The sequence below is a fragment of the Bufo gargarizans genome, chromosome 2 (genome assembly GCF_014858855.1).
Source record: "Bufo gargarizans isolate SCDJY-AF-19 chromosome 2, ASM1485885v1, whole genome shotgun sequence".
Taxonomy (NCBI): Eukaryota; Metazoa; Chordata; class Amphibia; order Anura; family Bufonidae; genus Bufo; species Bufo gargarizans.
The window spans coordinates 31,407,602-31,432,853 of NC_058081.1; the positions used below are offsets into that span (position 1 = coordinate 31,407,602).

The 25,252-nt window shown below is 47.3% G+C and overlaps 1 protein-coding gene across 1 annotated transcript in view; it reads left to right on the forward strand.

Annotated features, from left to right (window-relative positions):
- The window catches only part of LOC122925556 (venom factor-like), a 482,939-nt gene that overhangs the window by 96,431 nt on the left and 361,256 nt on the right, over positions 1-25,252 (forward strand). Inside the window, exons 13-15 of the mRNA XM_044276914.1 lie at positions 11,801-12,004; positions 22,495-22,656; positions 22,745-22,874. Of these exons, the coding sequence (XP_044132849.1) occupies positions 11,801-12,004; positions 22,495-22,656; positions 22,745-22,874 (496 nt within the window). The remainder of the gene's footprint in view (positions 1-11,800; positions 12,005-22,494; positions 22,657-22,744; positions 22,875-25,252) is intronic.

The window sequence follows — 25,252 nt, forward strand, 5'->3', positions numbered from 1 at the left end:
GCGGCCTGATGCATTTCTAGAGCTACTACTCGGTCCCCTACTTGGTGCATATCATGGCGGAGGGCAGTAGGTTTACTCAGAACTGGCTCCAGAGCTTTGCTAAGCGTCTGCTTCAAGATGCGGCGGGTGATTAGAAGTGCCGTCTAGCTATGGGGATCCTCTGTGTTGCTCTCTCCTTCAGAGAGGTCGGTGGCGCGCTCACTGAACTTGTGAGATGGGTTCGGCGCCATCTTGGTTTCGCGTGCCACCAGAGTAGCGGCTGCTTTTTTAAATGAATTTATCCATATCTTCGCTATTGTTCGGAGGTTTGCTGGTATCAGAGGTATCCACGGACTTGGGGTGCCCGATCTTGACCATTGTTTCGTCTGTCAGCGTATGTAGTCTGGTGCTTTATAGGATCTTGTGCGGAGAGCTCCCGACTATGCTGCCATCACAGTCTGGTGCAGTCTCCACCCCCCAAATTTCTAAATCTCTTAATTCATTTAAGAAATCCATTGACTGCTTTTTCTTAAGTTTTTGATCAATAATGACAGGATAATCACATTTAAAACCCATCTGGTTATGAATGTCTATACCTTTGTCCTTTAGACTGGTATATGCCTTAGAAATCTGATATTTTCCTTCTCTGTAGACCCTTCTCTGAAGTCGGTTTATTTATGTCTGTCTATCTCAGAAATCTGTTCAGCGACAATTGGTGTTTGTGGATTTGTGTGTGTGACTGATTTTATGATATGATAGGGTCTAAACATTACATGTAATTTTCTGCGTTCCTCATAAAGATTATCTTTGCTTCTTTTACATGTACAGTACAGACCAAAAGTTTGGACACACTTTCTCATTCAAAGAGTTTTCTTTATTTTCATGACTGTGAAAATTGTAGATTCACACTGTAGGCATCAAAACTATGAATTAACAAATGTGGAATTATATACATAATAAAAAAGTGTGAAACAACTGAAAATATGTCATATTCTAGGTTCTTCAAAGTAGCCACCTTTTGCTTTGATTACTGCTCTTGGCATTCTCTTGATGAGCTTCAAGAGGTAGTCACCTGAAATGGTCTTCCAACAGTCTTGAAGGAGTTCCCAGAGATGCTTAGCACTTGTTGGCCCTTTTGCCTTCACTCTGTGGTCCAGATCACCCCAAACCATCTCAATTGGGTTCAGGTCCGGTGACTGTGGAGGCCAGGTTATCTGGCGCAGCACCCCATCACTCTCCTTCATGGTCAAATAGCCCTTACACAGCCTGGAGGTGTGTTTGGGGTCATTGTCCTATTGAAAAATAAATGATGATCCAACTAAACGCAAAACGGATGGAATAGCATTCCGCTGCAAGATGCTGTGGTAGCCATGCTGGTTCAGTATGCCTTCAATTTTGAATAAATCCCCAACAGTGTCACCAGAAAAGCGCCCCCACACCATCACACCTCCTCCTCCATGCTTCACGGTGGGAACCAGGCATGTAGAGTCCATCCGTTAACCTTCTCTGCGTCACACAAAGACACGGTGGTTGGAACCAAAGATCTCAAATTTGGACTCATCAGACCAAAGCACAGATTTCCACTGGTCTAATGTACATTCCTTGTGTTCTTTAGCCCAAACAAGTCTCTTCTGCTTGTTGCCTGTCCTTAGCAGTGGTTTCCTAGCAGATATTCTACCATGAAGGCCTGATTCACACAGTCTCCTCTTAACAGTTGTTATAGAGATGTGTCTGCTGCTAGAACTCTGTGTGGCATTGACCTGGTCTCTAATCTGAGCTGCTGTTAACCTGCGATTTCTGAGGCTGGTGACTCGGATGAACTTATCCTCTGCGGCAGAGGTGACTCTTGGTCTTCCTTTCTTGGGGCGGTCCGCATGTGAGCCAGTTTCTTTGTAGCGCTTGATGGTTTTTGTGACTGCACTTGGGGACACTTTCAAAGTTTTCCCAATTTTTCGGACTGACTGACCTTCATTTCTTAAAGTAATGATGGCCACTTGTTTTTCTTTACTTAGCTGCTTTTTTTTTTTCTAACAGTCTATTCAGTAGGACTATCAGCTGTGTTCTGACTTCTCCACAACGCAACTGATGGTCCCAACCCCATTTATAAGGCAAGAAATCCCACTTATTAAACCTGACAGGGCACACCTGTAAAGTGAAAACCATTTCAGGTGACTACCTCTTGAAGCTCATCAAAAGAATGCCAAGAGTGTGCAAAGCAGTAATCAAAGCAAAAAGTGGCTACTTTGAAGAACCTAGTATATAACATATTTTCGGTTGTTTCACACATTTTTGTTATGTATATAATTCCACATGTGTTAATTCATAGTTTTGATGCCTTCAGTGTGAATCTACAATTTTTATAGTCATAAAAATAAAGAAAACTCTTTGAATTAGAAGGTGTGTCCAAACTTTTGGTCTGTACTGTATATGATATTTTAGTCTTTTTAAGCCGGATTTAGTCTATTGTTACATCTACCTTTGTATGTGATGGAGACTACTTCATATTGTTTCTCATAATTAGAGTTGAGCGAACACCTGGATGTTCGGGTTCGAGAAGTTCGGCCGAACTTCCCGGAAATGATCAGGTTCGGGATCCGAACCCGACCCGAACTTCGTCCCGAACCCCATTGTAGTCAATGGGGACCCGAACTTTTCGGCACTAAAAAGGCTGTAAAACAGCCCAGGAAAGGGCTAGAGGGCTGCAAAAGGCAGCAAAATGTAGTTAAATCCCCTGCAAACAAATGTGGATAGGGAAATGAATAAGAATAAAAATAAAATAAATAAAAATTAACCAATATCAATTGGAGAGCGAATCAGTCTTCATGTCAGCAGAGAATCAGTCTTCATGTCATAGCAGAGAATCATGTTTCACGTCACCCACCACTGTAACAGTCCATTGTCAGATATTTAGGCCCTGGCACCCAGGCAGAGGAGAGAGGTCCCATAACAGAGAATCTGGCTTCATGTCAGCAGAGAATCAGTCTTCATGTCATAGCAGAGAATCATGCTTCACATCACCCACTACTGTAACAGTCCATTGTCAGATATTTAGGCCCTGGCACCCAGGCAGAGGAGAGAGGTCCCATAACAGAGAATCTGGCTTCATGTCAGCAGAGAATCAGTCTTCATGTCATAGCAGAGAATCATGCTTCACGTCACTCAACACTGGAACAGTCCATTGTCAGATATTTAGGCCCCGGCACCCAGGCAGAGTAGAGAGGTCCCATAACAGAGATTCAGGCTTCATGTCAGCAGAGAATCAGTCTTCATGTCATAGCAGAGAATCATGCTTCACGTCACCCACCACTGTAACAGTCCATTGTCAGATATTTAGGCCCCGGCACCCAGGCAGAGTAGAGAGGTCCCATAACAGAGATTCAGGCTTCATGTCAGCAGAGAATCAGTCTTCATGTCATAGCAGAGAATCATGCTTCACATCAACCACCACTGTAACAGTCCATTGTCAGATATTTAGGCCCTGGCACCCAGGCAGAGGAGAGAGGTCCCATAACAGAGATTCAGGCTTCATGTCAGCATAGAATCAGTCTTCATGTCATAGCACAGAATCATGCTTCACGTCACCCAACACTGGAACTGTCCATTGTCAGATATTTAGGCCCCAGCACCCAGGCAGAGGAGAGAGGTCCCATAACAGAGATTCAGGCTTCATGTCAGCAGAGAATCAGTCTTCATGTCATAGCAGAGAATCATGCTTCGCATCACCCACTACTGTAACAGTCCATTCTCAGATATTTAGGCCCCGGCACCCAGGCAGAGGAGAGAGGTCCCATAACAGAGAATCTGGCTTCATGTCAGCAGAGAATCAGTCTTCATGTCATAGCAGAGAATTATGCTTCATGTCACTCAACACTGGAACAGTCCATTGTCAGATATTTAGTCCCCGGCACCCCGGCAGAGGAGAGAGGTCCCATAACAGAGATTCAGGCTTCATGTCAGCAGAGAATCAGTCTTCATGTCATAGCAGAGAATCATGCTTCACGTCACCCAACACTGGAACAGGCCACTGTCAGATATTTAGGCCCCGGCACCCAGACAGAGGAGAGGTTCATTCAACTTTGGGTTGCCCCGCAATATAATGGTAAAATAAAAATAGGATTGAATGAGGAAGTGCCCTGGAGTACAATAATATATGGTTAAGGGGAGGTAGTTAATGTCTAATCTGCACAAGGGATGGACAGGTCCTGTGGGATGCATGCCTGGTTCATTTTTATGAACGTCAGCTTGTCCACATTGGCTGTAGACAGCCGGCTGCGTTTGTCTGTAATGACGCCCCCCTGCCGTGCTGAATACACGTTCAGACAAAACGCTGGCCGCCGGGTAGGCCAGCACCTTCAAGGCATAAAAGGCTAGCTCTGGCCACTTGGACAATTTGGAGACCCAGAAGTTGAATGGGGCCAAACCATCAGTCAGTACGTGGAGGGGTGTGCACACGTACTGTTCCACCATGTTAGTGAAATGTTGCCTCCTGCTAACACGTTCCGTATCAGGTGGTGGTGCAGTTAGCTGTGGCGTGTTGACAAAACTTTTCCACATCTCTGCCATGCTAACCCTGCCCTCAGAGGAGCTGGCCGTGACACAGCTGTGTTGGCGACCTCTTGCTCCTCCTCTGCCTTCGCCTTGGGCTTCCACTTGTTCCTCTGTGACATTTGGGAATGCTCTCATTAGCGCATCTACCAACGTGCGCTTGTACTCGCGCATCTACCTATCATGCTCCAGTGCAGGAAGTAAGGTGGGCACATTGTCTTTGTACCGTGGATCCAGCAGGGTGGCAACCCAGTAGTCCGCACATGTTAAAATGTGGGCAACTCTGCTGTCGTTGTGCAGGCACTGCAGCATGTAGTCGCTCATGTGTGCCAGGCTGCCCAGAGGTAAGGACAGGCTGTCCTCTGTGGGAGGCGTATCGTCATCGTCCTGCGTTTCCCCCCAGCCACGCACCAGTGATGGGCCCGAGCTGCATTGGGTGCCACCCCGCTGTGACCATGCTTCATTCTCATCCTCCTCCACCTCCTCCTCATCCTCGTCCTCCTCGTCCTCCAGTAGTGGGCCCTGGCTGGCCACATTTGTACCTGGCCTCTGCTGTTGCCAAAAACCTCCCTCTGAGTCACTTCGAAGAGACTGGCCTGAAAGTGCTAAAAAAGACCCCTCTTCCTCCTCCTCCCTATCCTCCTCCTTGGCCACCTCCTCTTCCATCATCTCCCTAAGTGTTTTCTCAAGGAGACATAGAAGTGGTATTGTAACGCTGATAACGGCGTCATCGCCATTGGCCATGTTGGTGGAGTACTCAAAACAGCGCAACAGGGCACAAATGTCTCACATGGAGGCCCACTCATTGGTGGTGAAGTGGTGCTGTTCCGCAGTGCGACTGACCCGTGCGTGCTGCAGCTGAAACTCCACTATGGCCTGCTGCTGCTCGCACAGTCTGTCCAGCATGTGCAAGGTGGAGTTCCACCTGGTGGGCACGTCGCATATGAGGCGGTGAGCGGGAAGGCCGAAGTTACGCTGTAGCGCAGACAGGCGAGCAGCGGCAGGATGTGAACGCCGGAAGCGCGAACAGGTGGCCTACACTTCATGCAGCAGCTCTGACATGTCGGGGTAGTTGTGAATGAACTTCTGCACCACCAAATTCAGCACATGCGCCAGGCAAGGGATTTGCGTCAAACCGGCTAGTCCCAGAGCTGCAACGATATTTCGCCCATTATTGCACACCACCAGGCCGTGCTTGAGGCTCACCGGCAGCAACCACTCGTCGGTCTGTTGTTCTATACCCCGCCACAACTCCTGTGCGGTGTGGGGCCTGTCCCCCAAACATATGAGTTTCAGAATGGCCTGCTGATGTTTACCCCGGGCTGTGCTGAAGTTGGTGGTGAAGGTGTGTGGCTGACTGGATGAGCAGGTGGAAGAAGAGGAGGAGGAAGCTGAGTAGGAGGAGGAGGCAACAGGAGGCAAAGAATGTTGCCCTGCGATCCTTTGCGGCGGAAGGACGTGAGCCAAACAGCTCTCCGCCTGGGGCCCAGCCGCCACTACATTTACCCAGTGTGCAGTTAGGGAGATATAGCGTCCCTGGCCGTGCTTACTGGTCCACGTATCTTTGGTTAGGTGGTTCTTGCCACAGATGGTGTTGCGCAGTGCACACTTGATTTTATCGGATACTTGGTTGTGCAGGGAAGGCACGGCTCTCTTGGAGAAGTAGTGCCGGCTGGGAACAACATACTGTGGGACAGCAAGCAACATGAGCTGTTTGTAGCTGTCTGTGTCCACCAGCCTAAATGACAGCATTACATAGGCTAGTAGTTTAGAAATGCTGGCATTCAGGGCCAAGGATCGAGGGTGGCTAGGTGGGAATTTACGCTTTCTCTCAAATGTTTGTGAGATGGAGAGCTGAACGCTGCCGTGTGACATGGTTGAGATGCTTGGTGACGGAGGTGGTGGTGTTGATGGTACATCCCCTGTTTGCTGGGCGGCAGGTGCCAACGTTCCTCCAGAGGCGGAGGAAGAGGCCGAGGTGGCAGCAGCAGAAGAGGCCGAGGCAGCAGCAGAAGAGGTAGCAGGGGGAGCCTGAGTGACTTCCTTGTTTTTAAGGTGTTTACTCCACTGCAGTTCATGCTTTGCATGCAGGTGCCTTGTCATGCAGGTTTTGCTAAGGTTCAGAACGTTAATGCCTCGCTTTATGCTCTGATGGCACAGCGTGCAAACCACTCGGGTCTTGTTGTCAGCACATTGTTTGAAGAAGTGCCATGCCAGGGAACTCCTTGAAGCTGCCTTTGGGGTGCTCGGTCCAAGATGGCGGCGGTCAGTAGCAGGCGGAGTCTCTTGGTGGCGGGTGTTCTGCTTTTGCCCACTGCTCCCTCTTTTGCTACGCTGTTGGCTCGGTCTCACCACTGCCTCTTCCTCCGAACTGTGAAAGTCAGTGGCACGACCTTCATTCCATGTGGGGTCTAGGACCTCATCGTCCCCTGCATCGTCTTCCACCCAGTCTTGATCCCTGACCTCCTGTTCAGTCTGCACACTGCAGAAAGACGCAGCAGTTGGCACCTGTGTTTCGTCATCATCAGAGACGTGCTGAGGTGGTATTCCCATATCCTCATCATCAGGAAACATAAGTGGTTGTGCGTCAGTGCATTCTATGTCTTCCACCGCTGGGGAAGGGCTAGGTGGATGCATTTGGGAAACCCTGCCAGCAGAGTCTTCAAACAGCATAAAAGACTGCTGCATAACTTGAGGCTCAGACAGTTTCCCTGGTATGCATGGGGGTGATGTGACAGACAGATGGGCTTGGTTTTCATTCGCCATCTGTGCGCTTTCTGCAGAAGACTGGGTGGGAGATAATGTGAACGTGCTGGATCCACTGTCGGCCACCCAATTGACTAATGCCTGTACCTGCTCAAGCCTTACCATCCTTAGAACGGCATTGTGCCCCACCAAATATCGCTGTAAATTCTGGCGGCTACTGGGACCTGAGGTAGTTGGTACACTAGGACGTGTGGCTGTGGCAGAACGGCCACGTCCTCTCCCAGCACCAGAGGGTCCACTAACACCACCACGGCCATGTCCGCGTCCCTTACTAGATGTTTTCCTCATTGTTACCGTTCACCACAATAAGAAAAATATTATTTGGCCCAATGTATTGAATTCAGATTCAGGCCATTTTTTACAGACACCTAACACTATCTGGCTATCTATTAAGGTACCTTATTACACTAATACAGGCACAGCAGTAATGACAGATTTAGTTGTATATAAATTTGAGGCCTATTATTTAGGCGCTGGGTGACAGGTATACGTTTACAGACAGAATTAGACTTGGAAATGCACAGTAGCGTGTGTGTGAAGTTATTGAGAATGACCCCATCAGCACCTTGAATCTATTATACCCTTTTAGGGATAGATTTAAAGTAGGCCTGATACAGCAGAAACTACTAATTTAGAGAATTGCTAAGTTGGGAATTGTATTTCAACCCAGAACAAAAACTGTTCTTTGACGGACTCAAAATAACTCTAACCAGCCTCAGCAATATCCACAGATTTAGCTGAATATAAATTTGAGGCCTATCATTTAGGCGCTGGGTGAAAGGTATACTTTTACAGACAGAATTAGACTTGGAAATGCACAGTAGCGTGTGTGTGAAGTTATTGAGAATGACCCTATCAGCACCTTGAATCTAATATACCCTTTTAATAAATAGATTTAAAGTAGGCCTGATACAGCAGAAACCACTAATTTAGGAAATTGCTAAGTTGGGAATTGTATTTCAACCCAGAACAAAAATGTATCCTTTGCCAGACAGCAGACAGTATTACACCAGATTTAGGGTACTGCTATTTTGGCTATTGTATTTAACCCCTCAATTTAATAGCAAGCACTGCCAAGCCCCTGATGTAGAATATAGCAAAAAATAACCACACTATTGATGGTTAAATGGACTTGGTGACAGCTTGCCCCTGATGTAGGATATAGCCAAAAAATAACCACACTATTGATGGTTAAATGGACTTGGTGACAGCTTGCCCCTGATGTAGGATATAGAAAAATAACCACACTATTGATGCTTAAATGGACTTGGTGACAGCTTGCCCCTGATGTAGGATATAGCCAAAAAATAACCACACTATTGATGGTTAAATGGACTTGGTGACAGCTTGCCCCTGATGTAGGATATAGAAAAATAACCACTCTTTTGATGCTTAAATGGACTTGGTGACAGCTTGCCCCTGATGTAGGATATAGCCAAAAAATAACCACACTATTGATGGTTAAATGGACTTGGTGACAGCTTGCCCTGATGTAGGATACAGCCAAAAAATAACCACACTATTGATGGTTAAATGGACTTGGTGACAGCTTGCCCCTGATGTAGGATATAGCAAAAAAATAACCACTCTTTTGATGGTTAAATGGACTTGCTGACAGCTTGCCCCTGATGTAGGATATAGCCAAAAAATCACCACACTATTGATGGTTAAATGGACTTGGTGACAGCTTGCCCCTGATGTAGGATATAGAAAAACAACCACACTATTGATGGTTAAATGGACTTGGTGACAGCTTGCCCCTGATGTAGGATATAGCCAAAAAATAACCACACTATTGATGGTTAAATGGACTTGGTGACATCTTGCCCCTGATGTAGGATATAGCCAAATTCCACGTGTCCTTGTTGAAACCACACCGTGCCAACCCATTCCCGGACCGGGCGCCAGCTCCACCACCTCCCATCCAGGTGAATAACGATGACGAGTACGAAGTCCAGGAGATCCTGGACTCCTGCAGCCGGCGTGGGGTCCTGGAGTATCTCATCCACTGGAAGGGGTACGGTCCTGAGGAGCGTTCCTGGGAGCCCTTGGGGAATGTCCATGCGGCCGCCAAGGTGCGGGCGTTCCATCGGGCTCACCCCGAGAGGCCTTCCCAGGGTCGCTTCCGGAGGCCGCTCCTTGGTGGGGGGCTCTGTCAGGAAGCAGGGGGTGTTACCCCTACTCAGGGACCACGGGCACGGCGCAGGGCACGGGTTCCCCTTCAGCTCGGTAGAACACCTGGTGCCCGAGGTGCGGTGCGCGGCGTGTGCGCGTGTGCAGTACACAGGCTGCGTGCGCATTCCCGGATGCATAGCATTCCTGCATTATCTGGCTGTCAGGTGTGAGCCTTGCTGGGGGAGGTTCCCAGTACACACCTTCCACCTTCCTCGCCTGCCATTGGTTTCTGGGGAGGGTGGTTCCTACCTCCCCTGGCTATAAAGACCTGGTCTGAGCTCTGGCTCATTGCTGAGTTATTCCACCTTATGGTGAACACCTAGCCTCCCTGCAGATCCTCCTATTGCCTGTTGATTCTTTGTATCCTTCCCGGCCACTGACCTTTGGATTGTCTTCCGCCTTGAACCTTTGCTGCCTGCCTCGACCCGGATTGGACATTGACTACCCCTCTTGGATTATCCCTAAACTTGTACCGCGTTCTGGGCTGTCAGCTGCTTACTGCCAGTGGGTTCCTCATCCCACTACTGGCTCCCTAGGAGGTTTGACAACAACACACTGCAAGATGAAAACAGAGAGACTGTCAGATACCCTCACATGCCGCCAGTCTCTCAGATCTTCTCACCTCTGTCATGGAAGGGACCATGACAGTTGGTTGAGCTGGTGTGTTGTTCCTTTGGATCTTCCTGCTCCTCCATTCTTCTATAAGTTAAGTGCATTTTGTTTTGCATTTTGTTGTTCGCTTGTGTGTGTTGTAATCTAGGCCTCAGGGAGACGCTGGTTCCTTCATCTGGGGAGGAACCAGTAGTCTCATTCCCTGCCACCAGGGCCTTCTTAGGGCCTTCCAGGGTCTCCAGGGCTAAGGTTGAGTATTTCCACCTTCAGAGTCTACTCATACTGGCAGGAGTCAGGAGAGGTCTAGGGATTCCTAGGAGGTCACCTTCACTCTCCCTTAGGCTTTTAGGCCCTAGACTCCGGTCTTTTCCTTCTGTGTGTTATATGGTGTTATCCCCTCCCCATCACCCGTGACAGACACTCTGTGGTCTCCTGATGCTGGTGCCACCTCCACACTATGTCATCTTGCCACTCTGTGATCTCCTGGTGCTGCTACTACCTCAACGCTATGTCACCTTGCAACTTTGTGGCCTCCTCATGCTGCTGCTGCCACCTCCACACTATGTCATCGGGCCACTTTGTGGACTTTTCATGCAGTTACAACCCTCTCCACTTCATGACTGGGCCACTGTTTTGCCTTTTTAGCCTGGTTGACATAATTTATTTGACCCTTCTTCTGATAAGTCAGATGGAAGGAAAGATGAGACACACGACAGATGTTGTCAGTATAGCAGCTGTAAGGCCCATATGGTCCCATCTGAATTGGTTTATGATTTGGTAGCCAAAACACAGTAGACATGCAAATATTCCATTCACAAGTCATCTCTGTTTTGGATCCACTCCTGTTTTTTTTTGGCATTAGCAATACTGATGGATTACTGACCAAATGCTGACTGAGTGAAGGCAGGTGCTCAACAGACATGATATTTTTTTTGGGGGGTGTTATTGTTCTGACAGATCAGATAAAGGGCAAAATAATCTGTGACGTCAACACAAACTTACTGCTGACAGCCTCTCCACTCTGTCAGGGGGCTCTACTTTATAAGCATTTAATAGAACAGGTTCTGTAGACATCTATATGAAATCAGCTGACAACTGTGTAAAAGAAGTGCACTCTTTCACGCTATAGTAGGATCTTGGCCCTCTGCATGGTTCTTTATACCGGACGCTAACATAGACCTGTAAGACTGAGTTCACACTTGAGTTATTTGATCAGTTTTGGACCCGTAACTTCCTAAAGAAGTGAAGTGTGCAGTGATTCTAAGAGCGACGCCTGTAATGTGTGTGTCATACTGACTCACAGTTTTGTTTCACTACCACAGCAGACTCCCTATGCGTGTTGCTGCAAGACACAGTGTTCTACACCACTATACAGGCTCTCTGCAGCCAGGAAATAGCTTTTTTTTTTTAACGTGATTCCTCACAAATTAATTCAGATCAAATCAAATCTTTTTGGAAAATTTGGCGAAACGACCTAAGCTCATTTTTTACAAATTAGCTAATTTTTAGATATCATATATAGTTTGAGTCCATAGATTTTTTTTTTTTTTTTTATGACTGATGTACAACACAGATCCATAATATGGTCAAAGACAAGATCCCCAACCTCTTTACAACAATGTATCACTAATAGCTATCTGCCAGTAGTTTCCTCCTTTAATGAGGCAACAAATTTCACACATTTGAGTCTTTTTTCTCTGACATTGATGCCTTTTTTGTACAGATAATGAACAAAGGAAGGATAATGAAGGTGGGGACAAAGGCGAGGGAGAAGGGTCATATTCTTGTGACTATGTCACTGCCAATAACAGAAGAATTTATCCCTTCATTCCGCATTTTGGCATACTATACCGTGACCACTGGAGCAGATCGGGAAATTGTGGCTGACTCTGTTTGGATTGATGTGGAGGATACCTGTATGGGGACGGTAAGAAAATTCACCTTTAGAGAGAATAGCTACAAGTATTATGTTTTTATCTATTTTAAAACAGAGGAAAATTCTGCAATGTGCATGCTCTGGGAAAGTTTGGCCAATCAGCTTTTTTAATAGCACACATTGTTTTGTATCTTCAGGTCTAGCAGCTACCTAATGATAGATTCAAACTTATTTTATGTATCCAATGGTCCAACAATATAATTACCATGATTGCGGTTTGCCATTGACTGAGTTCTCCTCTTCCAGTTCATGTCTTCTCCTAACCTTCTGTCCCATTTACTTAAATTCCTTCCCTTCCTCTTTCCTTTTCACTCCTCCTTCTTCCTTTTCCCTGGTGTACCAACTGCTCTGGAGCCACATGCTTAGAGCCCAAGTGCTGTATTGTCGCGTTACGGAGGACAGGCAGGCCACCGGAACATCTTGTAAACATGACGACACAGGCAGACACGGCACAGAACAAACAGAGTGATCTCCGTAAAGCATATTGTCATGTGCGGAGGACAGCAGATCACTGGAACATCTTGCAAACAGGACACATGCAGATAACAGACCAGGAAACCAACTGAATACTTTATTACACATGTTAAGCAGGTTAGACAATAGTGGTAGCACTACCACTAAACCAAGTGCACCAGCAAGGCAGAAGGCCAAACCCAGAGGGCAGAAATCCAGTGAGCCCCTTTCTTCACAAAGCCCCTGTGTTGGGGATGAACTTGGTTGAGGACTCACTGGTCGCACCTCCAGGGTGGTCCCGGTACACTTGGCCATTGCCTGCAAAGAACCATGCTGGTGCAAGCACTAACGGAATGGACATTAATCAGAAGACAAACGAGAACCAGCAGACAAGCAGATGCCTGGACCCCATGCGGAACAGAAGCATGGCAGTCACAGGAAGAGCTGTAATCAGACTAAGGTGTCCTCCCTCTGTAGAACCCAGAATCCCTCTCACAAAGGCAGGACATACACAGGAGAGGAACAGAAGCAGTATGGCACTGCAGGCAAGGTATGGAACAGACTGGATCAGAAGCAGTTAGGCACTGCCAGGCTAGATATGGAACTGCCAGGATCAGAAGCAGTTAAGCACTGCCAGGCTATACATGGAACTGACAGAATACAACATTAACAACAATGTTTTACCAGGCGACACATCACACAGAAGGACAGATGGCAAAAAACACCCTGGGTCAGCAGCAAGGGGCTACACCCAGCAAGGCACAAGACAGACTGACCTCAAGCCCCACTGCTCACAGGTAGAAATAGCTGCAATAAGGAGGGCACCTGATAAGCCACACCCAGTAACAGACCAGGGAATGTTAACCCCATCAGAACCAGGAGTAACCTGAGGCACAGAACATACATTCACAAGTGACAGTTCACACCAGACACAGAATTCTGTAGCCAGCATGCCCAAACAACAACCAGCATACACAAATTGTAGCCAGTATGAGGTTAAAGGCAACAACGAGTAACAGAACCGCACTGTGATACAAACACAAATGCATGCATAATCAGATTTAGGAAGTGTTCACAGACATACAGGACACAAATTCTCTCTGGTGTATTGGCTGTTGACGCGTTTCAAAAAGTTCTTATTCGTAACAGTGGTGTGCATCTGGTGTTCTCAGGTATATGTAGTAGTATGGGTATGTGTAATTAGCTGTTTGTTCACTCCCACTCCAAACAGCATGGGAGAAAGGGGGAGGGGTATGGATTTAGATTTCACCCCTTAACAAAACATTCATCTCTAATGATCATCACCTGGAACACCAGACCCATTCCAACTCAAATATCTGACATGCAGAAATTTTAAAAAATCTACATAAAAAATATTCGAATAAAATGGAAATACATGATTTGACACATGCCCATTGTCTCTTCTAACATAATAAAAACTATGTATCATGCAGATAAAATAAAAAGAAAGGAAAGAAAGAAGGGAAAAAACTCTGCTAGTATGTCTCCTGTGGTTTATAAGTACCTGTTCACATTAATGTTGCGTTCCATCCTAATTTAGCTTCGGAAAAAAACAGATTAACCATTTTATCGATGGAATATCTGGTATCCATAACATGCCAAATTTCTATGCATGTGGGTTCAAGCATAGGGTGGGAAAGGGGGGATCTCCCCAGTGCTTTTTTTAAATAAAAATGCATAATTTTCCGCCTCATGTTCAATCCCTTTGGATACCTTGTTTCTAGAGTTGAGCGAACTCCTGGATGTTCGGGTTCGAGAAGTTCGGCCGAACTTCCCGGAAATGTTCGGGTTCGGGATCCGAACCCAACCCGAACTTCGTCCCGAACCCGAAGCCCATTGAAGTCAATGGGGACCCGAACTTTTCGGCACTAAAAAGGCTTTTAAACAGCCCAGGAAAGGGCTAGAGGGCTGCAAAAGGCAGCAATATGTAGTTAAATCCCCTGCAAACAAATGTGGATAGGAAAATGAATAAAAATACAAATAAAATAAATAAAAATTAACCAATATCAATTGGAGAGAGGTCCCATAGCAGAGAATCAGGCTTCATGTCACCCACCACTGGAACAGGCCACTGTCAGATATTAAGGCCCCGGCACCCAGACAGAGGAGAGAGGTCCCATAGCAGAGAATCAGGCTTCATGTCATAGCAGAGAATCAGGCTTCATGTCACCCACCACTGGAACAGGCCATTGTCAGATATTTTAGGCCCCGGCACCGAGACAGAGGAGAGAGGTCCCATAGCAGAGAATCAGGCTTCATGTCATAGCAGAGAATCAGGCTTCATGTCACCCAACACTGGAACAGGCCACTGTCAGATATTTTTAGGCCCCGGCACCCAGACAGAGGAGAAAGGTCACATAGCAAAGAATCAGGCTTCATGTCATAGCAGAGAATCATGCCTCATGTCACCCAACACTGGAACAGGCCATTGTCAGATATTATTAGGCCCCGGCACCCAGACAGAGGAGAGAGGTCCCATAGCAGAGAATCAGGCTTCATGTCATAGCAGAGAATCAGGCTTCATGTCACCCAACACTGGAACAGGCCACTGTCAGATATTTTTAGGCCCCGGCACCCAGACAGAGGAGAAAGGTCACATAGCAAAGAATCAGGCTTCATGTCATAGCAGAGAATCATGCCTCATGTCACCCAACACTGGAACAGGCCACTGTCAGATATTTTTAGGCCCCGGCACCCAGACAGAGGAGAGAGGTCCCATAGCAGAGATTCAGGCTTCATGTCAGCAGAGAATCAGGCTTCATGTCATAGCAGAGAATCAGGCTTCACGTCAGCCAAAACTGGAACAGTCCATTGTCAGATATTTAGGCCCCGGCACCCAGACAGAGGAGAGAGGTCCCATAGCAGAGAATCAGGCTTCATGTCATAGCAGAGAATCAGGCTTCATGTCACCCAACACTGGAACAGGCCACTGTCAGATATTTTTAGGCCCCGGCACCCAGACAGTGGAGAGGTTCATTCAACTTTGGGTTGCCCCGTAATATAATGGTAAAATGAAAATAAAAATAGGATTGAATGAGGAAGTGCCCTGGAGTACAATAATATATGGTTAAGGGGAGGTAGCTATAAATGTCTAATCTGCACAAGGGATGGACAGGTCCTGTGGGATCCATGCCTGGTTCATTTTTATGAACGTCAGCTTGTCCACATTGGCTGTAGACAGGCGGCTGCGTTTCTCTGTAATGACGCCTCCTGCCGTGCTGAATACACGTTCAGACAAAACGCTGGCCGCCGGGCAGGCCAGCACCTCCAAGGCATAAAAGGCTAGCTCTGGCCACGTGGACAATTTAGAGACCCAGAAGTTGAATGGGGCCGAACCATCAGTCAGTACGTGGAGGGGTGTGCACACGTACTGTTCCACCATGTTAGTGAAATGTTGCCTCCTGCTAGCACGTTCCGTATCAGGTGGTGGTGCAGTTAGCTGTGGCGTGTTGACAAAACTTTTCCACATCTCTGCCATGCTAACCCTGCCCTCAGAGGAGCTGGCCGTGACACAGCAGCGTTGGCGACCTCTTGCTCCTCCTCTGCCTTCGCCTTGGGCTTCCACTTGTTCCCCTGTGACATTAGGGAATGCTCTCAGTAGCGCGTCTACCAACGTGCGCTTGTACTCGCACATCTTCCTATCATGCTCCAGTGCAGGAAGTAAGGTGGGCACATTGTCTTTGTACCGGGGATCTAGCAGAGTGTCAACCCAGTAGTCCGCACAAGTTAAAATGTGGGCAACTCTGCTGTCGTTGCGCAGGCACTGCAGCATGTAGTCGCTCATGTGTGCCAGGCTGCCCAGAGGTAAGGACAAGCTGTCCTCTGTGGGAGATGTATCGTCATCATCCTGCGTTTCCCCCCCAGCCACGCACCAGTGATGGGCCCAAGCTGCGTTGGGTGCCACCCCGCTGTGAACATGTTTCCTCCTCATCCTCCTCCACCTCCTCCTCATCCTCGTCCTCCTCATCCTCATCCTCCAGTAGTGGGCCCTGGCTGGCCACATTTGTAACTGGCCTCTGCTGTTGCAAAAAACCTCCCTCTGAGTCACTTCGAAGAGACTGGCCTGGAAGTGCTAAAAATGACCCCTCTTCCTCCTCCTCCTGGGCCACCTCCTCTTCCATCATCACCCTAAGTGTTTTCTCGAGGAGACATAGAAGTGGTATTGTAACGCTGATAACGGCGTCATTGCCACTGGCCATGTTGGTGGAGTACTCGAAACAGCGCAACGGGGCACACAGGTCTCGCATGGAGGCCCAGTCATTGGTGGTGAAGTGGTGCTGTTCCACAGTGCGACTGACCCGTGCGTGCTGCAGCTGAAACTCCACTATGGCCTGCTGCTGCTCGCATGGTCTGTCCAGCATGTGCAAGGTGGAGTTCCACCTAGTGGGCACGTCGTATATGAGGCGGTGAGCGGGAAGGCCGAAGTTACGCTGTAGCACAGACAGGCGAGCAGCGGCAGGATGTGAACGCCGGAAGCACGAACAGACGGCCCGCACTTTATGCAGCAGCTCTGACATGTCGGGGTAGTTGTGAATGAACTTCTGCACCACCAAATTCAGCACATGCGCCAGGCAAGGGATGTGCGTCAAACCGGCTGGTCCCAGAGCTGCAACGAGATTTCGCCCATTATCGCACACCACCAGGGCAGGTTTGAGGCTCACCGGCAGCAACCACTCGTCGGTCTGTTGTTCTATACCCCGCCACAACTCCTGTGCGGTGTGGGGCCTGTCCCCCAAACTTATGAGTTTCAGAATGGCCTGCTGATGTTTACCCCGGGCTGTGCTGAAGTTGGTGGTGAAGGTGTGTGGCTGACTGGATGAGCAGGTGGAAGAAGAGGAGGAGGAAGCCGAGTAGGAGGAGGAGGCAACAGGAGGAAAAGAATGTTGCCCTGCGATCCTTGGCGGTGTAAGGACGTGCGCCAAACAGCTCTCCGCCTGGGGCCCAGCCGCCACTACATTTACCCAGTGTGCAGTTAGGGAGATATAGCGTCCCTGGCCGTGCTTACTGGTCCACGTATCTGTTGTTAGGTGGACCTTGCCACAGATGGCGTTGCGCAGTGCACACTTGATTTTATCGGATACTTGGTTGTGCAGGGAAGGCACGGCTCTCTTGGATAAGTAGTGGCGGCTGGGAACAACATACTGTGGGACAGCAAGCGACATGAGCTGTTTGAAGCTGTCTGTGTCCACCAGCCTAAATGACAGCATTTCATAGGCCAGTAGTTTAGAAATGCTGGCATTCAGGGCCAGGGATCGAGGGTGGCTAGGTGGGAATTTACGCTTTCTCTCAAATGTTTGTGAGATGGAGAGCTGAACGCTGCCGTGTGACATGGTTGAGATGCTTGGTGACGGAGGTGGTGGTGTTGGTGGTACATCCCCTGTTTGCTGGGCGGCAGGTGCCAACGTTCCTCCAGAGGCGGAGGAAGAGGCGGAGGCGGCAGCAGCAGAAGAGGCCGAGGCGGCAGCAGCAGAAGAGGCTGAGGCAGCAGCAGCAGCTGAAGAGGCCGAGGCGGCAGCAGCAGAAGAGGTAGCAGGGGGAGCCTGAGTGACTTCCTTGTTTTTAAGGTGTTTACTCCACTGCAGTTCATGCTTTGCATGCAGGTGCCTGGTCATGCAGGTTGTGCTAAGGTTCAGAACGTTAATGCCTCGCTTCAGGCTCTGATGGCACAGCGTGCAAACCACTCGGGTCTTGTCGTCAGCACATTGTTTGAAGAAGTGCCATGCCAGGGAACTCCTTGAAGCTGCCTTTGGGGTGCTCGGTCCCAGATGGCGGCGGTCAGTAGCAGGCGAAGTCTCTTGGCGGCGGGTGTTCTGCTTTTGCCCACTGCTCCCTCTTTTGCTACGCTGTTGGCTCAATCTTACCACTGCCTCTTCCTCCGAACTGTGAGAGTCAGTAGCACGACCTTCATTCCATGTGGGGTCTAGGTCCTCATCGTCCCCTGCATCGTCTTCCACCCAGTCTTCCTCCCCGACTTCCTGTTCAGTCTGCACACTGCAGAAAGACGCAGCAGTTGGCACCTGTGTTTCGTCATCATCAGAGACGTGCTGAGGTGGTATTCCCATGTCCTCATCATCAGGAAACATAAGTGGTTGTGCGTCAGTGCATTCTATGTCTTCCACCGCTGGGGAAGGGCTAGGTGGATACCCTTGGGAAACCCTGCCAGCAGAGTCTTCAAACAGCATAAGAGACTGCTGCATAAGTTGAGGCTCAGACAGTTTCCCTGATATGCATGGGGGTGATGTGACAGACTGATAGGCTTGGTTTTCAGGTGCAATCTGTGCACTTTCTGCAGAAGACTGGGTGGGAGATAATGTGAACGTGCTGGATCCACTGTCGGCCACCCAATTGACTAATGCCTGTACCTACTCAGGCCTTACAATCCTTAGAACGGCATTGGGCCCCACCATATATCGCTGTAAATTCTGGCGGCTACTGGGACATGAGGTAGTTGGTTCACTAGGACATGTGGCTGTGGCAGAACGGCCACGTCCTCTCCCAGCACCAGAGGGTCCACTAACACCACCACGACCATGTCCGCGTCCGCGTCCCTTACTAGATGTTTTCCTCATTGTTACTGTTCACCACAATAAGAAAAAAATTATTTGGCCCAATGTATTGAATTCAAATTCAGGCTTTTTTTTACAAACAACTAACACTATCTGGCTATCTATTTAGGTACCGTATTACACTAATACAGGCACAGCAGTAACAACAGATTTAGCTGAATATAAATTGTAGGCCTAGTATTTAGGCGCTGGATGACAGGTTTACATTTACGGACAGAATTAGACTTGGGAATGCACGGTAGCGTGTGAAGTTATTGAGGATTACCCTATCTGCACCTTTAATCTAATATACCCTTTTATGGATAGATTTAAAGTTGGCCTGATACAGCAGAAGCAACTGATTTAGGGAATTGCTAAGTTGGGAATTGTATTTCAACCCAGAACAAAAACTGTGCTTTAACGGACACCAAATAACTTGACCAGCCTCAGCAATAATGACAGATTTAGCTGAATATAAATTGTAGGCCTAGTATTTAGGCCCTGGATGACAGGTATACGTTTACGGACAGAATCAGACTTGGAAATGCACGGTAGCGTGTGAAGTTATTGAGGATGACCCTATCCGCTCCTTGAATCTAATATACCCTTTTAGGGATAGATTTAAAGTAGGCCTGATACAGCAGAAACCACTAATTTAGGGAATTGCTAAGTTTGGAATTGTATTTCAACCCAGAACAAAAATATATCCTTTGCCAGACAGCAGACAGTATTACAATTGGCTAGCCACATCTGAAACACCAGATTTAGGGTACTGCTATTTTGGCAATTGTATTTTACCCCTCAATAAAATAGCAAGCACAGCCAAGCCCCTGATGTAGGATATAGCAAAAAAAAACACACTATTGATGGTTAAATGGACTTGGTGGCAGCTTGTGCTGGCGCACCACCAGACGCAAAATGGCCGCTGATCACCCCAGAAAAAAGTGACTGAAAAACGCTCTGGGCAGCCTAAAAATAGTGAGCAATTGAATAGCAGAAGATGAATGATTCACAGCTGTAGATCGATCACTTCATTAAGTGTTTTTGCTGAGTAAATCCCTGTCTAGTGCCTAATCTCGCCCTAACAGCAGTTGCATCCTCTCCCTACTGTTACGCTGAGTGCTCCAGGTCCCCTGCTGGCCTCGGAGCGCTCACAGCGTATGCCCCCAGGCAGCACTCCAGCGTCTCGGCGTGTGCGTCCTCGCTCTCTAGGGCGCGCGTGCGCCGGGACTCTTAGATTCAAAGGGCCAGTGCACCAGTGATTGGTGCCTGGTCCAAAGGGGTTATTAAGGGTTAAGGTTGTGAGAGGCAGTGCTGACTTAATTAGGCTGCACCTGTGCACTGCCCATATATACCTTCTCATCCCACAGCTTTCTGCCGGATCTTTGTGCCTTGTGCCTCAGAGAAAGCGTTCCCTACTGTGTTAGTTTGCCTTGCCTGTTGCCGAACCTGTTGCTACCGTCTACTCGCCTTTGAACCTTTGCCGCCTGCCCTGACCTCTGCTACGTCCGACTACGCTCTTGCCTTCTCCCTGTGTACCACGCCTTATCAGCTGCCAGAGAGGTCGAGTTGTTACTAGGGGACACGACCTGGTAGCAAATCCATCCCGCTTTGCGGCGGGCTCTGGTGAAGACCAGTAACTGCTTAGAACCGGTCCTTTAGTACAACCCACGCCATCGCCTCTCTGGTCCAGAGGATCCACTACCTGTCCTGCCGGTACGTGACACCTACACTGATCAGAGCAGAGTGACGTGCAGCGCTACGTGACTCCAGCTTAAATAGAGGCTGGGTCACATGCTGCACTGGCCAATCACAGCCATGCCAATAGTAGGCATGGGTGTGATGGCTTCTTGGGGCAAGTAGTATGACGCTTGTTGATTGGCTGCTTTGCAGCCTTTCAAAAAGCGCCAAGAAAGCGACGAACACTGAACCCGAACCCGGACTTTTACGAAAATGTCTGCAGTGTAAATCTCGAGAACTGAACGGCGCAAGATTTACACTGCAGACATGGCCGGTGGGAGGAGAGCAGCGGTGCCTGGCCCTGTCAATCAAGAGCAGAAGGGCGTGAAAAGAGGTGGGCAAACAAGAGGTTCAACACCCCCTGCTCCTACAGGCTAAGTAGCATATTATAAAAGTTTGTTTTTCTCAATAACGGTGGCAGGCAGTGAGATGGCGCTAATATAGTTATGTTCAGCTGACATTAGCACATCGCTAATGTCAGCCAGCTTAATACCCATTTTTCAGGTGACAGAAACCCTTTAAATTACATCAATTCCTGTCTCAATGACCGTGGAGTCTTGTCTCATAACTGTTATGATTGCAAATAATTTATATAGATAACAGGGTAAAGCAGGGGCTAACAGCTCATGGGCCCTGGTGCAAGAGTTCAGCTTGGGCCCCCCTTCCCTCAGTGTGTTGTGTGTCTTCTTATGTGACACAAGGGTCTTTGGGCCTCCTCAGGCTCCTGGGCCCGGTAGCGACTGCTACCTCTGCACCCCCTATAGCTACGCCCATGGGGTAAAGAGATTTCAACCATGAAGACAGATGCAGTGATGAAAAATGGCCCCCGGTCTTGGGCTTTGGGCCCTTTTATATAGTGTGGGCAATGATCGGGAATGAGGAAAGTTACAGCGATCATTGCTGCTTGCAAAATAATCTAACGAGTGAGCAATGATCGCTGATATGGGAATAAACAATCTCTACTCCGATCTTTCATCCCTATGCAGTTTCACTGTTTGTCAGCAGCAGATCCCTGTTTACACAGTGAGATTTGTAGCCAACAATAAAGAATTTTTGGTGCCACATGAAAGAGGCAATCTCCCAACAAATAGTGAGTTTGTCCGGTGTTTGGCAGCATATTTAGGCTACTAGTATTTTGGCTTTCCGTTTGTTCAGGGCTCTCACAAGCGGTCCAAAACGGATCAGTTTTGCCCTAATGCATACTGAAGTGGAAAAGGATCCGCTCAGAATGCATCAGTTTGCCTCCGACCAGTCACCATTCCGCTCTGGAGGCGGACACCAAAACGCTGCCTGCTGCGTTTTGCTGTCCGCTTGACGAAACTGAGCCAAACGGATCCGTCCTGACACACAATGTAAGTCAATGGGGACAAATCCGTTTTCTCTGACACAATCTGGCACAATAGAAAACGGATCCGTCTCCCATTGACTTTCAAAGGAGTTCATGACGGATCCGTCCTGGTTATGTTACAGATAATACAAACGGATCCGTTTATGACAAATGCATACTGTTGTATTGTTGCAACTGATCCTTTTTTGCAGATCCATGACGGATCTGCCCAAAACGCAAGTGTGAAAGTAGAATATGAGCATTTTTTATGAACGATCATACCATGGCCGATAGAACTACTGTAGTTGGCACGGTCCTTGATCCTATGTTTGTAGCATGCATGCTGACCTAGGAGATGGAAGAGATAATTGTAATGTTTGACTGTTTTTGTGCAGCTTGTGATAACAGGAGATAAGGACAAAGACAATGCTGTTCAGCAACCTGGAGCCCCAATGAAGCTAAAACTACAAGCAGACCATAAAGCTACCGTTGGACTGGTGGCTGTGGATAAAGGTGTCTCTGAGATCAACAATAAACTGAAGATCTCCCAGCGAAAGGTGAAAAAATAATCAAGCAAAATGTATTACCAAAGTTATTACATATGCAAAGCACAGTGGTCACTGAAAGTCTGTTCTTTCTGTTAAGATCTGGGACTTGGTGGAAAAATATGACATTGGTTGCACACCAGGAAGCGGAGCCAACGCACCAGGAGTGTTTTATGATGCTGGCCTTGCCCTGCAGACAAGCTTTCAGATGACAACTTCTGAGAGATCAGGTCATTATTTTTCATAGAAATTTTCTTTCAGATTTCAAATGTCATCAAGGATTAAGTTCCTGGTAAATTGGGGCCATAGCTGATCACTGGAGTAAGGGGATACTGGTGCTATGTTGAGATGCATGCCCCTTTGGCTTTGCCCCTTAATTCCGAAAAAGTACCATATGATGTAAATGTAGTATCATTTATGGGTTGTTAATGACACAACAACCCATGTGTCACGTCACAAGAGATTCATTCCATCACCTGAAAGGCCACTGATAAGGTTACTTTCACACTTGTGTTGGTATTTTCCGGTATTGAGATCCGGCTGAGGATCCCAATCCCGGCAAAAAATGTTTCCATTTAGTTCTCGTGCGTTCTGAATGAAAAGAGATCCTTTCAGGATGCATCAGGATGTCTTCCGTTTCTGGCAGCATTTCGTTTTGTGACCAGAAACAAAAAAACACTGCAATCTGCAGTTTGAAGTCCGGTCATAAAAACGGAAATAACCGGATACCTCACCGATTAACTTTCAATGTAATTAGTGACGGATCCGTTTATTTCCATTTTGATTTCATACAACCGCAGGAACGGATGCATCCTGATGTGCAAAATCAAAACAGATCCGTTTAATTCCAGTATTGATCTCCATACCGGAATTAACAACGCAAGAGTGGAAGTAGCCTAAATTGTGATGTGGAGAGGATACATAACTCAGAATTGTAGTGGCACAGGAAGGTGGAGAAGTCGATCCCGCTTATGCATAGAGCCTAACTATTAAAATTTACAGCAGGCAGGCAAATTATTGTATTTGTGTCCGGTACTGTTCAAACAATAAAAAAACTTCAGGTTATGGCCAAATACTGCCTAAATAAGTCCAAAATGGAACATCAAAATCTGACCAGGTCTTTTTCACAAAAGCAGTAGACTGAATTCAGTTTGAGGGTTTAGTAAGACCGCAGAGTGCACCTGTCTTTGCTATTATTTTGTTATATTGATTATCACATCCACATAATTGCTACCTTGTGTAGGATGTCTATTGTGGTACTTGTGGTTCGCTGCGGGCATCCTCCACCGTATGCATTTTTGCTGGGGATCGCCATTAGCAACGGGGCACAAGTGCAGGATTTGATCCCCTATATATATGCACGACTGCATGTGGGTTTGAGCACCTCCTGCTAATACCACGCCATTCTTTTCAGTTTGTATAAATTATGGTCAGCAATCATAAAAAGATTAAAATATTACTCAACCGAACGTTCTGTTTAATTTGTTTTGTACATTTAGAGTATTAGCAACATAATTAGTGCCAGTTACAAGAGGTAAAACATGAAGCAATAACTCAGGAACTTTAGAAAATGAAACATTTTCAAAAGAGCATGTCTTTGAGAAGACCACCCCTTAATCTAGACAAGATATCCTGTGATAGCTTTTCAGCACCATTATAAACTGTTTTTTCTTGTGAAGTTCCAAAAGCACTTTATTCGATATCCAATATTAAAAACATCCAGGTACAGGTTGCATTACTCTATGCGTTTCGGGCAGAAAACTATTTTAGCCCTTACTCATTGGGTCATGAGTAAGAGCTAAAATTGTTTTCTGCCTGAAACGCATAGACAGATGCAACCTGTACCTGGATGTTTTTAATATTGGATATCAAATATAGTTCTTTTGGAACTTCACAAGAAAAGGCTGGACAACTTCTCTTTACTTATTCATGTATTGCTCCCAGTCCGGGTGAGGGAGCGGTCCGTGTTCTATGGTTGGAGTTTCCAGGCAGGTGAGAGCTGCTCTAATTTCACTTTACCTTTTAATGGATTATAAACTATGTATACTGACCATCGTCTTTGAGAGGATCACCCCATGAAAACTTAGTTTTGCAATTCAAGTTTGGGTGGTTGTCTCAAAGAGGTTTGACTGTCTTTACAATATGTAAGTCAAGCAGAAGGCTGGCAAGGATGAGTCACAAATAAAGTCATTAACACAGTCAAGATGCAGTAGAAAACTGTCTTCTTTACTGAGATATGGCAGTATAATGGTAAGGCGTATAATGGGGTTTCACACAGTCTTCTCAATGAGAGGAACAAGTCTTTAACTATGGTAAATGTTCTTTTTGGTGACAACTCATAGGTGGCAATAGTGGCTCTCCGACATATCCATTTTCCCAGATACAGGGCTATATTCTGGACAACTTGATACCTAACTCTTCAGCCACTGTCACAACCATGCAGGTAGCCCACTTTCCACCTGCTTGCAGCCTCTGTTCTACTGTGGTACTTCCCTCTAGTATGATTTACACAGGGGCACTGGCACATGCCTTCTGTTGGCAGGAAGGTCAGTCCCTTTTAGAGATGTGAGCAAAGCAATGTCTTAATGCTTGGGCATTCTCACACTCT